Consider the following 17,926-nt stretch of genomic DNA (forward strand, 5'->3'; position numbering starts at 1 on the left):
TCTCCTTCACATAGGATGCAAGGTATCTTTCTCATGGTATCTCATCTCTCCGTGCACCTGCTCTGTTTTCCCTAATGTACTTCTGTTTACTGATAGTTTCTACTCTCTCATAACTTCAGTTGGCATACAACCCATTATGGACTATCTAGTCCTACCTTGAGAGCTTTAGAAAACAAATTCTACCTCTGACTGCCCCAGTTTATCTATATTTGTTCATTCAAATTTCCAAGATAAAGAATCCAATTGGCTTACATGATTTTTTCTCATAAGCACAGATAACACCTACCTGTGTTTTGGATGTTTCTGGGTCATGAGCCATCTCATCCCTAATCAGCTGTAGTCATGAGGACAGGGTACAAAACATGGTTGCCTAAGAGCTTCTACTTTAGCAGCACTATGTCGGAGGAAGCACAATGACTGATGCCTAATTCACATTGGGGATTAAGAGAGAGCGGGGCAGTGAAGTAGAGCAGTGTGCCCAAGATGCTAGAAACATATGAGGAGAAATTTAAGAGGGAAAGTTAAATTGGAAGAGAAGGCATCCCATGGTATCCCACCCTATGTGGAAAATATATCCTCTACAGAAGAGACGAATTCATGGTAAGTATATATAGTTAATAACCTGAGTGTATACTGAGAAGAAGATAATGGTTCTTATATCTTAGGGAAAGGCAGCAAAGGCTACCAGTACAAGAGATGTTTTAGAAGAGAAGCAATGGTAAGCAGCAGTTACAGGCTTGGACTACCGCATCATAGAAAACTAGGTTGGATCCCATCTCTACCACTTAGTTGCTGTATGATGCTTGGCAAATAATTAAACCCCTCAGCCTCAGTTTTCTTATCTACTAAATGGTGCTAATAATAGTTTAGCTCACAGGGTTGTTGTAAGGTTTAAATGAAATAAAACATTTTAAAGTGCTTATCAGGGTCCGTTGTAAAGAAAATGTTCAAAAACTGGTGATTACTATAATGTACATTTATACATTTCTGAAAGAAGATCCAGACAAAATGGTTTAAGACAACTATCTGGAAGGAGGGAATTGGGAGCAGGATTGTGAATATTGGGAGTGTTTATCTTAGTTTAACTCATCTACCAGGTATAAGAAATAATTTCAACAGAATGTCTAAAAAAGAAAGAAGTCAAATGAGCAAGTTAGGTGTCTCTCTCTGCAACAAGCTTGTCAAACCTATTTCTCCAACCCTCCTGCAGCATATTTTACCTTCAGCCCCAATCAGCAAAGGTAAAAATGTGTTCAGAGATTTTTCAAAGAAATAAGAAGGAAAGCCTATTTCTACAGAAAAAAATGCAAAACTAATACACATAAGGTCTCTTCAAAAATTTTATCTACTAACACAAAGCTTTCAGCATATTTATAATAAGCTTTAAAGATATATTCCAGCTAAATAATCTGCACTAATGTGGTGGCCAGTGACATAGCTGACCTGAAATAGCCATTTCTATCATGAACAAGAAAAGAGACTTTTATTATGCTTACTAAAATTCATATTGACTTCAAGAAAATATATTAGAACATTTATTTCCATTTAACTAATGTTTTTGGCAGTTATGACGTTCAGCTGTTATTCTTTTATTAAAATTAACATGAGAAATTTCTGCATGTTCAGACATTCACATAATTCTTTTCCTTGGGGTTTAAACAAATAGATGATGCTATATGTGAAATAACTACTTTGTGTTTGAAAATTACAGTCATTTTATCACAGGTAAGAAACACTGCTTTTCCTTAAAAAAGCAACAGGTACTGTCAAACCTTTAGCTCCATGAGACAACTGCACACCTTTTTTTCCTCTTTGAGAATACCTGAGTCTTTACTAGATAAGGGTGCAATTCAACCACCTTCTATTTAACCTTTTTCATAAACAGAGCATTCTTTTACACTTTCAAATCAAGTGCCTAGCAAGTACTTTACAAAATAAGGAGTCATTACACAAATGTTAGTCAAAGAAAATGATCAACAGTGAACTATTAATTCACTTTTCTAATTACAGAAATATAAATATGACCACTATTTTAATTCATTATCACTACCCACTATAATATTTAATTGACTGTTGCTATTTAACTAAAATTCAGAATTGATACCAGAACTGAAATCAGTTAAAGAGAGAACAAAAATCTGCAAATAACATCCACTCTATCATTTCTGCCCACGCTATTACTAAAAAACACCTGTTTTGAAGAATAAATGTAGCAGCATATTATAGCTTTGGGCCTAACACTCCTTAAACATTATGGTTTTATTAAAGTATTAACTCTATGTCATCTCTTCTACTTACATTTTAAAATAGATAGACTGAAGGCTAGAGATTAACTTAAAAATCTCAGAACAAATGAGTAACACAGAAGAATAGTACAAATTCTAACTTCACAATAAATCTTACTCTCCAGTTTACAAAATATTCTCAAAACATTATTATCTCACTTTATCTTTATAACAAATTTTGAAGATAAATGGGAAAGGTATTATTTTTTATTTTCACCATTTTGCAGATGAAGATACAGAATGAGAGTGATTTGATTTACATAGGTGAGTGGCTGAACCAGGACTTGAACTTGGCTCCTCTGACTTGTAGTCTAGTGCTCTTTCCTGCTCCCTCAGAGCTACTACGTAATACTATGTCTAACTGGTACAAGAGAGAAAATCAAAACCCAACATATGTTCCCAGGAATGCCCAAACATTGAAGGAATTCACATTGTATGAGCTAATATTTGTGTCAGGATGAGTCAATTTCTACGTGCATAATATGTGGTTTGGAATTGCAAATAAATACCGCATTAGTCAGTCAGAAAAAATAAGTGAGAGAATAATTGACGCTCCATGTCTATGAAAAAAGAAGTCATTCTTGGTTAGATGTGCTTATCAGCTGAAAAAAAAATTGTATGACAAATTGAAAAGTAAAACAGAAATGTAGATAAATGTTGAGGAGTTCAAACTGAATATTCTAAATTGCAAACATGGAAATACTGATTCAGATGGCACCATTTCATTATATTCTATTAGAAGGAAGACTTCAGGTGACTCAGAGATAAATTTGGAGAGAAGGGATTTCCCCATCACCCCTCACATTTTAAAATGTAAAACAAAAATACCAAATAAAACCATGCAGCAACATTACTTTAAAGATTTCCTACAATTTTCCTAAATCCTAACACATATCAAGTTTCTAACTATTTATGCCCATCAAAAGCCTAAATTCTTAATAACAAAAGTAATAACTTTTTGCTGTAACATAAAAAAGGTATAATAATAAATGTAAATATCCTGAATTCTCCAAGTTTTGATATAGTCAATACCTTAAGGGTCTATCATCAAAAATGACAATATTCAGTAAAAATCCTAGAACATAATAGCTGAGAAACATTGATAATGCAAATTCCTTAGTTTCTGGGGCCAGAGAGGGCTGAAGGATGCAATAGCAAAAAAGAAAACTCTATTCATCAAAACTTTCCTTTTTAATAATTCTAAGAGGTTGATACTTACCACAACTCCTCTCAGATTTAGACATCTAATTAGGAACTGCATTTTTAATACTAGTTAATACATGTAAAACATATGCATGCTGAACATATTAAAGAACAAAAGTTTTCTGGGAGCTTTTTTCCATGGAAAAAAATAAAGAAAACTCAACACTGCTCAAGTGGATTACTACCATCTGCCAGCATTTTATCTAAAATAAAACTGATTGAAAGAAGATAAATATTAAGATCATATTTCCAAGAGCCTGAATGTTTTTCAGGTAGTTCAATTCTAAAATTGTCACTGTTTCTACTTCTTCTGTGTATGTGTATGTATGTGTGGCTTCTTTTTTCTCCCTCAGTTCTAAACACCAAAATCAGACAAAGAAAATGATTATTTACATAAACTCTACTTACGTATTAAACAATACTCAAATTTCAGAGCAAACAAGACCTCAATTCTTAACCTCTGCTTCTCCTACTTTTTTTACATTTTTCAAAAAATAATGCAAATAAAATATGAATATCATTAAAGATCTTTGAACATTTGGAAAAATAAGAATACTGTTATTAAAATGATTGCATAGATCTACTAACCTTATGAATCTCAAGTTAGAATCTCTTCATTTCCACCAACTGTAAGAGTCAAGGATTCCTAAACCTTTGTAGTAATGGCACTGAGCTATTGCTTGGTTTTCTGGCAGCAATCCTCTTATAAAATGGCATAGAAAAATATTTTTTCAATAAAAGTGAGTTGATGTTTTTCTGTTTTGAAAAGTTAAAAATTCCCTTTGATAAAAATGAAGACACTCAGCATTGTTACAAAATGAAAGCTATCACTACATCTGAATGAGAAACTCTATAATACAAATGCTACACACACACACACACACACACACACACTACAAATAATATATGCCTTTAATGTAATTAGATTTCATGGAAATTTTTTTCATTGTATTTAAGCTTACGATGGAGAAAAAAAGAATAGTGACAAAAACTAGTTCACATTCTTAACCACTTTTATTTTCTGAAAATCTTGGAACCCACCAAAACAATTTGTATACAAAAAAATATCTGTATCAATACTGGGTACACAGAGAAACTATAGGCTAAAAATCCCCTACATTTTAGATCTACTACTGTAGTAAACAACAGGTTACCAAGTATGGGGGATTTCCCTAGAAACATATTAGTATATGACTGCTTTAGAAACGCTGATTCAAGTGAACACTGTCCAAATAGCACTGAAAAAAAAAAAAAGAAATAGAACTACATCCAAGACAAGAAATGTAGTTCCTAAAACCTACTACCTTATTCACCTTTTTATCATTTTTGTCTGGCACACAGTGTGTTTTTTCAAGTGTATGCCTTACCAGTCCAGACCACTGAGGAAGAGACTGGCTTTTCTGAACTGAATACTAAGTAGAGTGGCAACCACAAGCTTTACTCACTCATTTTCACTTTGGACATAATATAAGAACTCTACAGATGCACTTAATACCTGATTGTGTGTGTGTGTGTGTATACATATATACATGTATATGTATATATAACATATATTACAAATTTTATTTAACTAAAGAAAAGAGGCAGTGTTACATTAAATTTTTAAAGAAAAGGAAGTTTTGCTACATTTAAGTACATGGAGTAACTTAAAATGCTGCCAAAGTAAACCCACTGATCCAATTTAATGGGTAAATATGAATGATTTACAATTAGCATAGCTATTTTAAAAATAATTATAACCACTAAAGTAGTTTGCGATCTCTGTGATTTTAAATTAATTTGCATCCCAAATTCTTTTCTCATAGACAGGACAAAGGTAAATTTCAGTTCAGCTCCTAGACAGATATTATAACTACTGAAATGCAAACAACACAAATTTCCTTTGTACCGCTAATTCCTTTACTACTTTCCATTCCTACTATCATTGTTCTCATTCAGAATTTCACTATTTTCCATCAGATGTTTAGAATCCAATGATCATGTTTATCCTCATCCATGGTCTCCATCCTAATTGCTATAATAATCGTCCTGTGCACACTTTTCCATACCTCACTCTCAGTCTGACTGTAGTACTCACCATGTTTTTTGCCTGCAAAACATTGTCTCGCCTTCTTCAAATAATAGCAACGTAATTTTCCTTTTGCTCTCCCGTACTCAGTTCATATGGTTTGGATGGCATTGACGCCACTTCCTGATTCCAAAGTGGTCCTGTGACCCAGGCCTGGCCAATCATGATATTAGATGACTTCTGTCACAGTAAGAAGTTCAAAGATCACATGATAAAAAAAGCCCTTTCAATCAATCTGGGACTTTTGTTACAACTGCCAAGAGAGAGGCACTCTCTTTCAGATAGGTAACTAAGCTGGTGGGATATAAAGTTATCTCTGGGAGAGATCCATATGGAGATAGTGGGCTCTGGATACAGCCAAACCAGAGGAAAGTAGAGTCAAGAAAACAAGAGGCCTAATGATATCACTGAACCACTGGATCCAGATTTGCCTGGAGTCAGCCACTACGGGACTTTCAGTTATGTGACCCAATACATTTTCCTTTATGTTTAAGTGATTTTGAATTGGTTTCCATCATGTGCAACTAATAGAGTCTTGAGTAACAAAGCCTCCAAAGGATACTCATAACCTAAAGCAAAATTCTTAACCTTGAATTCAAGAATGTATATGAACTAGACAAAATCTGCCTTAGCGTCCCAACCTGTCCCATGACTCTGCCTAACTCAGAATATGTTCATGCTAAACTAAGATTTCCCAATTTTTCCTGCATTAATATCTTTGTTCACAACACTTCCTTCTCCTGCAGCACTCTTCCATTTCATCTCTACCTATCAAAATCTCTAACATACTCTCAGGTCTACCTCAAAATTTCCTGAATGAGAATTAACCTCTCTCTTCTGCACTTCTTTAGCTGCCCTCTCTGCAGTACTGACTATTCTGTGTGAGTTCTATAATAACATCTTCAGTATTTGGTGTACATGTCCCATGCCCTGTAGAGACCGATAGCTAACATGAAGGTCAAACATCTTCTCTTTAAAAAGGCAAATAATCATGAAATGGTGAGCCTGGAACAGGAAATCCAAACAGATATTCAGTCATATCAGAGCAACTTAAAAGATAGAAACACTACTGGAAAGAATTATTCCCCTGAAGTCTCTAACCCTAAAAATAAAAGTTAAATATTCAAGGAGATATACAAATAAGATGATGAAATAATTCCTGTGTTCAATGAAGCTGTATTTGATAACAAAGTTGAATGAGAGACAGGACGAATTTGTCTTTTGTGTTAGAATTCCTTAAATCTTGAACTTGATTTTAATTCCTTGTTCATGACATCATAGAACTCAAAAGACAAAACCAAAACCTTCAATTACAGAAAAAATGAGACTCTAAGGTTAAAAGGTGACTTTTCCAAGGCCAAACAACTAATTTATGGCAGAGCTGGGATTAGAATCTAGGACTGCTGATTCCCCGACTACGGTATGCTCTTTCTTTTAGACACAAGTGATTTATATTCTTTAATAACAAGTGATTTTAATTCTCTATTATATATATGTACATTTAAATATATTTTATTAAAGATCATTTGAAGATTCATTCTCAGATAGATTCTAAACCAGAGGCTACAAACACAAAGGCCTAAACAGGCCAGTTAAATAACATAAATGTGAGAAGCAGACTGGTATAAAACAATGGCACCTAGTTGTGTTTGGGACCAAAACAAAGAATGCCTAGCTGTCTAAAAGCATTAAAAATAAAAAATGCTTAAATCATTGCAGTGGCCAAGCAAAATACCTCTTTGTGCCAAATTCTAATCTCTCATTCATCGTATGGCTTCTGCACCATAAATTAAAAGGCCACTGTTCATGGCCGGCCACTGCCAAAACTAAAAAGCCTCAAAATACAATCATGTGAAATTTTATAAAATATCACAGGTATATTCTAGATTCTATAAAGTTTCCTGAACTAAGAAACATATTTTTTTCTAAAAAACACTTTAATACAGGGGAAATTCCAGAAAATTATATTTTCTTTTATCAAAATTTACATAATGGATGATGACTGATTTCATAGTATGATTAATATAACCCATAAAAATAAGTGAGTAAATGTGTATGGAATTCTTTAGTTTAATCCCATAAAACTGAGTAACACAGGCCCTTAAATGTCTCTCAGCAGTTTCTGTGTGGAAGAGATGAGATCCCTAGACACAAGACATTAGTAGTGCCCAGAGCAGAAAATAATAAGCAAATTAGCAAAGCCAATTACAACCATACTTTGTTTGCATTTTCAAACCCACAAATATGAAATCATTCATTCAACCATATTTACTCAACAGCTACTGCTGGGCAGCATACTAGGTACTGGGGATAAAAACGGTAAATAAGACAAGTATAGCCCTTGTCATGACAGAACTTACAGTATACTGAAAAAAGGGGAAAAAAATCAAACAAAATAATTACAAATTATATACAATGTTATTATAGAGGGGGAAAAAGGATGATGAAACAGATGGCTTGTTTTAGATAGGGTGGTCAGGGAGGACCTCTCTAAGAAGGTGTAATTTTAGCTGAGACTTGAAGGACGGGAAGGAACAGCAGAATGCAGTTAGGGGGCCTGCCAGCCGAGGGACCAGCAAGTAGCAACGGGCAGGAAAGAGCTTGACATTTCAGAGGTAGTGAAGGAGACCAGTGCTGCTACTACAGCAGACTAATGAGATGACAGGGGTGGGAGATGAGGTTGCAGAGGTAGGCAGGGCCCGGCAAGCCCTGTGTGTCATCTGGATTTTTACATATGCAATGGGAAGTCACTGATGGTTTTCAGTAGGGGATTATCTAATCAAGCTTATGAGTATTAGCAAATGGATGTAGGCACTAAGCTTTCTTTCAATCAACAGAGTTTACTAAATGGTTACTATGTACCAGCACTGTATTTTTTTTTTTTGTCAAGTTTGGTTTTATATATAACCCAGTGCTAGCATAGGCACTGGGTTTTAATATAAAAGCTCTTAATAAATTCTGATGAAGAAAAAAAAAGAAAGCTTAGAAAAGAGCCAAAAGATAACTAGTCTGGGGGGAGATTTGGGCCAAACAATCCCACTCCCCAGCCCTCTCTCAACTACATATATTCCATCACCAGGAATTTCTCCTAGAAAAGGGGGAGTGTTAAATTTTTATCAGCATGAGATGGTGAACAAAGAGAAATATAGGAGAGACTTTACAGGAAGACATTCACCAAAATACAGGATTATGTTCTTTCAAAAGACAGAAGGATGAAAGGGACATGAATGCTCTGTTGTGAGCACTAGGCCTGATTCAGCTCCTACCTTCTGCCTGCAGTCATCTCTGTGGGCTGGCTGGTCAGGAGACCAGAAGGCCCATCATGTGAATGAACCACAGAGGAGTATAAACCAAGGAAAGATGGAGAAGAATTAGTCATTTAATGGACAGGACAATGTGTCCAAAGGCAGCCAGGAGGCCAAATTTGACCCCAAAAGAATAGGTGAGTATGAGAGCTTCCCTAAGAGGGGAGATGTAAGAGAAGGAAAGAGTAACAGAGTATCCACACCATGGTTTTAGAAGCCCCCAAATACAGTAAAGCAGACACTAATAGCTGTGCACACTCTACACAGCTCCAAAAGCAAACATTTTTTCATTGACTAAGACCTTAAATAAAAGCAGACAAACTTTCTCAAATAAACAAATAAATAAGTGTTGGCAATAGAAGTACAATGAAAATAACTTTCATTTTCTAAAGGTTTTTTCCATGCTATGGAGACAAACCACGATGAAGACACTCAACACCTAAAAACTAGATTAGAAGCACTCTAAGATCAGACTCACAGTTTCAATTATTATGATTAAAAACAAGCATGTTAGGGGGCCGGCCCAGTGGCGCAAGCGGTTAAGTGCGCGCGCTCCGCTGCGGCGGCCCGGGGTTCGCTGGTTCGGATCCCGGGCACGCACCGAAGTACTGCTTGGTAAGCCATGCTGTGGCGGCGTCCCATATAAAGTGGAGGAAGATAGGCACCAATGTTAGCCCAGGGCCGTCTTCCTCAGCAAAAAAAGAGGAGGATTGGCGGATGTTAGCTCAGGGCTGATCTCCTCACAAAAAAAAAAAAATAAAATAAAAAAAATAAGCATGTTAGTTCTAGAAGCAAAATTATGAAGGTCCTTACTCTGCAGTGAGAGCTTTCATGCAATAGTACATTTTCCATCCATTTGGGGGTGTTTGGGGGTTTTTTGCCTTTTCCATTTCATTCACTAAAAATAATGATTTTCTCTCCTCTCTAAAAGTGTAATAAACATCCAGTTTGTCTTTTAAAATATAGCTGTCAAATTTCAAAGATAGGAGAGATTTACCCTAGAGGTCTTTAAGGTGCAGAGTCTGTTAGAATAATGGCTTGTATCCATATGAACCATTACCTGGGGGCTGTACAGAATCTTAAATGTGATATTTATTTTATTTTTTAAATATGCTAGAAAAGATATTAAAAACATACACTTGAAGTCGCACTGCCATGCTTAACTCCTCGGAAGCAGTGAGTTCACAGTGCTACTAACTGTACAAACACTTTTGAATTAGCAGCTGATGGTGAGAATAAACTACAAACTCCACAACAAGAAAACCTTTTTTTTTCCCTGCTACTGGACTATTTTACTTCTTGAGAGCACTGACAAAGAAACACAAAGATAAGTGGAAAAGACGAAGTCTGGAAACCATCCTTTAGGGAGCATGGTGACAGGGTTAATTTCCAGTTTTCCAATGAAGAATTTGTTAGAGTAATTTAAACGTTAGTCATTCATGTATGTGTGCATGTGTGGGCATATGAGAGAGAGAGAGAAGAGAGTGAGAGAAGGAAACAGAGACAGACAGACAGAAACAGAGACTGACCAAATGGTGAGTTATTTGGTTTGCAGTATTATTCTACTTCTGTAGTGTTGTGGTCAGTTATGTGGTTTTCAAAATAAAGTCCAGACGGCTAAATTGAATGCTACTGTCAATCAGAGAAGTCTTCACTGAGAAGAAATATTGTGGACAAAGCCCTAAGCACTGTACAAATACTGGAAAGCTGCTGTATGTGCTGCCTAGACAGGAGAGCAGATTGGTCGGAAAAAGAACCAAAAGAGACTCCCACAATTGGGCAGTACAGGATAGCGAGGCTGATAGGCTGGGCAATGTGACAAGGAAACTCATCCGATTGTCACAAATGGAGCAGTCAGGTATTGGTGAGATTATAGGATGGTACACTGTACCTAATGACAATATTATTTATACAGTGTCGGAACATCGCCCAAACCCCAAGAAGTACACACAATCGTAATGATATGAAAGAAGTGAGCTGGGCAGTACTGGACTGCTGCCTCTAGACCAAGTTCATAGACCAAGTAGAGAACTTCACAGCACACCAGTTTAAGCAGAATTTGGGAATGGCAGGTATTGAGCATCCTAAACAGAGAATGTTGTTTGTGTATTCATGAATCTACTCTCTGATTTTAAAAAAGCATCATATGTAGTATTTTATTTGGATTTTAAGGAAAAACCTCAAAAGAGGAAAATTCAAATAACTTGTGACTTCTATGGCTGGAAACTAAAGAAAAATGTGCTGAGGAAAAAGGAGAAAAACACAGATTCACAATGTAGAAAGGCTCCTGATTCCCAGGCTCCAGCCTCCAACAAGATTCAAGAACTATAATACTCCTCAAGACCCTGAGAATCACCACATCCACTTCTAATAGTAAAATCTATTAATATATTTTTGATCAAGAGGTACTTAGGTTTAATTTACTTAATTCGTTTACTCTGCTTCAGCAGAGTAGTAAGATAGCATAGTGGTTAAGAGCATGGGCCTAAAAAGAACGAACAAGTACATGGCCATTGCAGGTATCCAGACTTGAACTCGAATCACATATCCACCACTAACTAGCTGTGTAACCCAGTGCAAGTAACTTGAATCTCTAAGCCTTGGATTCCTCCTCTGTTAAGCAGGAAAACAATACCCAGTTTCCAGGATTATAGAATGTCTACCACATGGTAAGTGTTCAATATATTAGCTAGTATTACTATTATTTAATCCCATTAAATCTTATTCTGGTTATTATAGAGATGTAAAAAGACCACCGTGCATAGGCCTAACAATACTTCTCTTACCCACAAATTCTTATTGAGTCATTGTTTACTTTTATACTCCAACTATGATGCACACTAATAAAAAGGTGTTTTCATGATTAAAATAGTATTAAATTATTCAGAAAGGTATATTTTAATTAAAATATATTTTATTATTAAAGTATTATACTATTCAGAAAGTTATATATTTAATAAGAAGTAACAATTCAAAACAAGATATAATTGCCAAGCAAAATAATTAAATTAATAATTTATGAAAGAATTGTTTGAGAAAGCACCACCTTCCTTATTAATTCACCTATACCCGTACTAGTTTAGCTATACCTTTATTCACAAGGGCTAGCTACAAACAACAAACATACATAGGTAATACATATCGGCTAAAAATGTTCATTTTCCCAAAGAAAGTGACATTCAATGTTTTACAGGGAATAGTTCATTTAAGGAAAAAAAAAATCACATGTTTCTTAAAAGAGAATCTGCTTAGTGAAAAGCCACAGTCATGGTACTGCTAAAGAAAATGGCAAATCATAATAGAATTATCAACAATCAAATATCACCTTGAGGTTTAATTTCACTTTATGCATTACTTGACCCAACTGAATTTGCATGCGATTTATTTTCTATCCGACTATTTGCTTTCCTTGCCCCTCCTTGGACATAAACAAAAAGGTCAGGGGTTGGGGTGGAGGGGAAGGTATCATAATGATAATCAACACCTATTAGGACTTGTATGGCTGCAAGAAACAGAAAACCTAAGAAACTAGAGACTCGATCTTGTGTAACACAAGTTTGCAAAGAGGCAAGGCAGCACTGGTGCAGTAAACCAGCCCTGCACAGGGACCCAGCCTCTGTCTTTTAGTGGGGAGATTTTCAGCTAATGTAGCAACATCTTTAATGATTATGGTTCCATTCAGATTTTCTCTTTCATTTTGAGTGAGATTTTGTAAGTTATGTTTTTCTAAGAAATTATCCATTTTATCTGAGTTTTCAAATGTATTAACATAAAACTATTAAGAGCATTTCCTCCTTTTTATTGATCTGTACCATATCTGTAGTTATATTTTTTCACTCTAAAAATTAATTGTTTCTTTGGGAAAAAATCAATCATGCCTATGGTTTATCTATTTTATTATTTTGAAATAACTACTTTGAGTTTGTTCATCTCCATTACATATATGCTTTCAATTTCACTATTTTTCACTCCTCTTATTGTTTCCTTCCCAGTACTACTTCCAGATTCAAGAAAGAGGGGCCCTACCCTGGGCCACAGGCTTTAGAGGGCCCTGCATATCACAGTCAAAAAAATAATAATAAAAATAAATTTATTAAAGATGATGTGGCTGTGACTGTAACTTTAGATGCAACTCATATTGTGATGAACAATACGTTCATTATGATTCATTTCTATTTTTTAGTATCCATTATGATTTCTTCTGTGACCTGTGAGCTATTTAGAATTATGCTTTTACATTTCCTGACTTACAGGGGTTTTTAGGAATTTTTGTTAATGATTTCTCTCCTGCACACACTTCAGAATGATTTCATATGGGGGCAAGGATCATTTATGGAGGGCTACCCGCAGCCTGCTGCATGCAGTGGCAGAGTGGCTGTTCCCTCTGCAGATCTCGGCAGCAGGAAGCTGGCCAGAGCACACCGAAAGGGAAAAGTTGAGGGATGAGTGGGGCACTGACAGCCTCTGCTACACTGATCCTCAGACAACTATTTTTATTCACTTCCAATGTACTTTTCCATTGTTTCGTTCCTATAACCTCCTTCCTTTATACGAAAGATAGAACCTAATAACACTGTTTGGCACCTTACTTTTTGTCACTTAATATGTCTTAGAGAGGTTCCCCTAAAAGTACACAGGAATCCTCCTAATTCAGGTTAGAGCTGCACAGTATTTCATTTCAAGAATGTAACGTTACTTAGTTAGCCAGTCCCCTTTATGAAAATTAGGCAACCACAGCTTCAAAGCCAGCTTACCACTCTTAATTTCCAGATCCCTCTTCAGATCCTCTCTGACTGTGCTCAGCTAGGGACTTAAAAATTAAATTGATTACATTTTACGAAGCTTTTCTAGCTGTTTTAGAGATGGAGGGTTTTCAGGTGACTAGGTAGCTATATTGCTCAAAATGGAAGTCGAATCCAAGACTCTTTCCAGCCTTCCATCAGCCATTTTTGGCAGCCCAGGTGTTTCATCCTCATTTTGTCACCTCATGGGTGCACCATCACAACTATAGGCAAATGCAGGAAGGGGGAGATGGCTTTCTCCTTTTATAAGTAAAAAAACAAAAGAAAACTTTGTTGGAAGAACCCCCAGAAGTCATCCACTTCCATCTAATTTACCAAAACCTAGTGACTGACCAGTGCTAGCTGCAAGGAAAGCTGGGAAAATTTCGCAGAGAATGGGATCATCATGACCAACTTAGGTCAATCATGCTTCACCCCCAAGGGCTGGGTACTTAGCCACCCCAAAGAAAATTGTGTTTCTACAAGGAAGAAGGGCTGTTAAGTGGTCCATGATCAGTATCTGCCACAATACCTCAGATGGAGTGAAAAATATAACTGTAAGCATCTGAGAGTGAAAAAATGATTTTACGTAACAACGATTCTTTCAGTTCAGTAAAGATACTGCAGAAAGGAAAATAAATGAAATATCTTTGATGCCTAGTCTATGTATATTTTAAGAAAGTAGAAATGCTTTATCCTGGGACAAATGACTCATACATTTCAGAACACAAAATTTAAGGCCCATCTTCAGAAACGTTTTTCTACATTTTGCAAAGTTTCCAGAAGGCAAAGCTTTAATAAAACCTAAAAATTACAATAATTACTGACTACTTTTGAGAAAAATAACTGTGGAGCTTTTGTAATCTATAATAAAATTAAACAGCTGTAAATGTCAATCATGATATATTCTTTTAGCTGTCAAGATAAAGCAGAATCAAACTGATTAATTAGTCTGAAGCATTTATTCTTCTAGTAATAAAATATTTTCCAGATAACACGCTTATAACAATAATGACTACATGTACAGAAGTTGAGAAAAATAACATGTGTACCTACATTAAAGGTTTTTCTTATCAGACACATTCCTAGTTGTTCAGAGTAATTTTGCATAGTAGGCAATATTGGCGCTTAATCATTTTACCTTTATGAATTTTGATGATTTCATTTGCCAAATGTACAAAAAGAGTAAGTAACTGGAAAGCAAAAACTTTTCATATCTTTAAAAGTCTCCACAGAGATCAGATTGTTCTTGTGTAACAAAAGGTTCTTCTTACACTTCAATCCAGGATTGAGTGAGCACATTTTTTAACTTAGTACATATAAGTTTTTAGGCCGCTGTTATTTTTCCAAAAGTATACAAAAAGTTATTCGGCAAAGAGTAGATAAGTTATCATTGGTCAAATATAATTGTAAGTTAAATGGTGAGGGGTACAGTAGTCCCCCCTTATCGGTGGAGGATATGTTCCAAGACCCTCAGTGGATGCCTGAAACTTCGGATAGTACTGAACTCTAGATATACTGTTTTTTCCTGTATATACATACCTATGATAAAGTGTAATTTATAAATTAGGCACAGTAAGAGATTAACAACAATAACTAATAATAAAGTTGGCTTTGGGGCCATTATTAAGTAAAATAAGGGTTACTTGAACACAAGCACTGCGATAACGTGACAGTTGATCTCATAATCCAGATGGCTACTAAGTGACTAACGGGCGGGGAGCGTATACAGCGTGGATACGCTGGACAAAGGGATGATTCACGTCCTGGGCTGAATGGAGCAGGATGGCGAGAGATTTCATCACGCTACTGAACTGTGAGCAATTTAAAACTTATGAATTGTTTATTTCTGGAATTTTCCATTTAACATTTTCAGACTACGGTTGACCACGGAAAGCGAAACCCCAGATAAGGGAGGAATACTGTATATCTTTTAGTGAAGTATGATTAGATTAATACAGCTAACTGCACAGCTTAAATGGCTGACCTTGAAAGATCACAGACCTGGAGATTACGGCTATCAGAGAGTAAAACTTCATATCATGATCTTTCAGAAATCTACCTCCAAATAAAATTGTTTCAAAGAGCAACGTGATGTTTAGCTTCAAATGCTTCAGGCCTCAAAGGGAGTAGGGAAGCCATGGGCACAGAAGTGTTTATTTGCATGCTATCCACATACACATATTTGTAATACAATAATTTCATTCTGAAAAACTGCATAATCAAAATGAAATCTAACAGTAGATATAGAAATGTTTCATTTCAGTGTTCAAATCACTGTAAATTTATTATATCAAACAGTAATGTTAAATGAAAATGTGCCATTAAAGTCAACTGGATTACTTGACCTTACGTAATATAATGCAATTGGTGCTGTGAAATCACAATTAAATGAGATGTGAAAGCAACTATAAACAGTCAGAGTTTAACACAGCAATAGTCTTATCATTGCCTTTAAAACTTTTATATTGATACATTTACTGAAATTTCTCATACTACTAGTGAATCAACAATATTCACTTAGTGATATTAGAATATAAAACATTAAATTATATAAGGAAAAATACACCTTAGATTTGAAAAAATACAAAGTTCTCAATATGCTCCCAAACAGCATTTTACTTTTATAATCCCAAGCAATGTGACAAGTGCTCACAGCTATTCTATCTGACAATCTGAATTCTCAGAGAAGAGCATGGTTCTCATACATCAAAAGGGCTATTGTCTGAATCCCCCATATTACTACTAAAAGCAGCAACCTACATTGAAATTTCAAGCTGCTGTCTCCCTTGTGACTGCTCCACCTTACAAGCAGCAGGTAGGTATGGCTGCTGAAGCCAAGGTGGGCACTGCAGCTTGCAATGTGCCCTTTCTGTAACAACCTGTCTGCTCTAACTCTATTAATTATCAGCCTGGCACTCCCCACTCCTGCCTAAACCAATGCAGTCCTACACAGAGGGGCCCAGAATAGCAAGAACATCAGATATGTAAACCACAGTAGGATATCTTCCACTATTTAACCATCAGGAGACACAAGGCAGTACATACAAATAGAAAATAAAGAGGTAAAAATGTTCAAGGGGCTTCCATTCTACTTGTTCCCCCTAAAAACGTAATCAGTATTTCTCATCCATCTTTTCAGTGTGTCCCGTAAGACTTTCTAATAGGTGCCCCTATTTCCCACTTCATAACAAATCAGAATTCAGAATTGAGGTCTGTGTCCCCAAAATCTACTCATGCTTCAAGATTAAGCAAACGTTGCCAACTCTATAAAGCCACCTCCAGTTTGTCACAGTCAAAATGAACTTCTCCATGTTTCATTTCCCCATTGCACTTGCATGTCTATCTCTGCCTCAACAGTCTTTAAAGCCTGTAAGAGCACAGACCTTGGTCATATTCATTTTTTCAACTTTACCTCCTAGTACAGAGCAGACAAAATATACTAAAGTAAAACAGCATACTCACTACAAGAGGCACTTGAAGTTATGGAACAAAAAAATTAAAAAAAAAAAAAAAGAAACAAATGTGCCCTAGATCAACTCTCATCTGAGACCAAAAAAATGTCATCCACACCCACATACATGCATGTGACAAAATCACAAGACAAATGATAAAAGTCATGTAGGTTCTAAATGAGGCCGCTTTCCTACCAACCGGGTGTCCTCAGAGTGAAAATGTACTCTGCGGCTCTGCTGTCTCTAAAGGAATATCTACTGGAGTCATACTGACCAATTCCACAGTTGGAGAAAATTTCACAGACGTCAACAGAGAAGCAACATCCTTATAACAGGTACATTAAAAACAGGCTGAAATGCAGCCAGAGCTCTAATTACCTGTACTGCTCACTGATGGGAATATTCTGAGAGAAGTATAAGGCCGATGTCCGTGCTCTCCAATGCCATTTCTTTGCAGGAAGGGTATAAAGGACACAGTCTTCTAACTCTTCTTGGAGCAGATCCACCAGCTGTTTATGAGACCCTCCATAGAATGCCTCGATGATGAGAATACTCATTGGCTCTTTCAAACCTTCACAGATACTAGATAATAAGCAAAAAATATTTTTTTTGTTTTTTTCAAACATGTCTATGTGTATGTATAAAGATTTCTTTTAATAAAAATAAAATATTACACTCAGAAAATATAAATAATTTATAGACACATTATTTTTTAAAACAGGCTTGTCCCACTTTTTAAAAAAGTATATAACACTTAAGGTTTATATTTTTATAACCAATATTTTTACATCATTCATGTTAATAAGAGGAAATAAAGGATGCTTTATTT

The 17,926-nt window shown here is 35.7% G+C and overlaps 1 protein-coding gene across 8 annotated transcripts in view; it reads right to left on the reverse strand.

The window, feature by feature from the left end:
* GTDC1 (glycosyltransferase like domain containing 1) overlaps positions 1 to 17,926 on the reverse strand; it is a 385,507-nt gene that overhangs the window by 227,879 nt on the left and 139,702 nt on the right. For 7 of the 8 annotated variants that reach the window (XM_058548908.1, XM_058548907.1, XM_058548905.1 and 4 more), the window contains one exon: positions 17,476 to 17,679. The exons of the other annotated variant lie outside the window; for it this stretch is intronic. In XM_058548908.1, coding sequence (XP_058404891.1) covers positions 17,476 to 17,654 — 179 coding nt within the window. In that variant the 5' untranslated portion in view covers positions 17,655 to 17,679. The remainder of the gene's footprint in view (positions 1 to 17,475; positions 17,680 to 17,926) is intronic. 8 annotated transcript variants of the gene reach the window in all.

This window comes from Diceros bicornis, chromosome 10, assembly GCF_020826845.1.
Source record: "Diceros bicornis minor isolate mBicDic1 chromosome 10, mDicBic1.mat.cur, whole genome shotgun sequence".
NCBI lineage: Eukaryota > Metazoa > Chordata > Mammalia > Perissodactyla > Rhinocerotidae > Diceros > Diceros bicornis.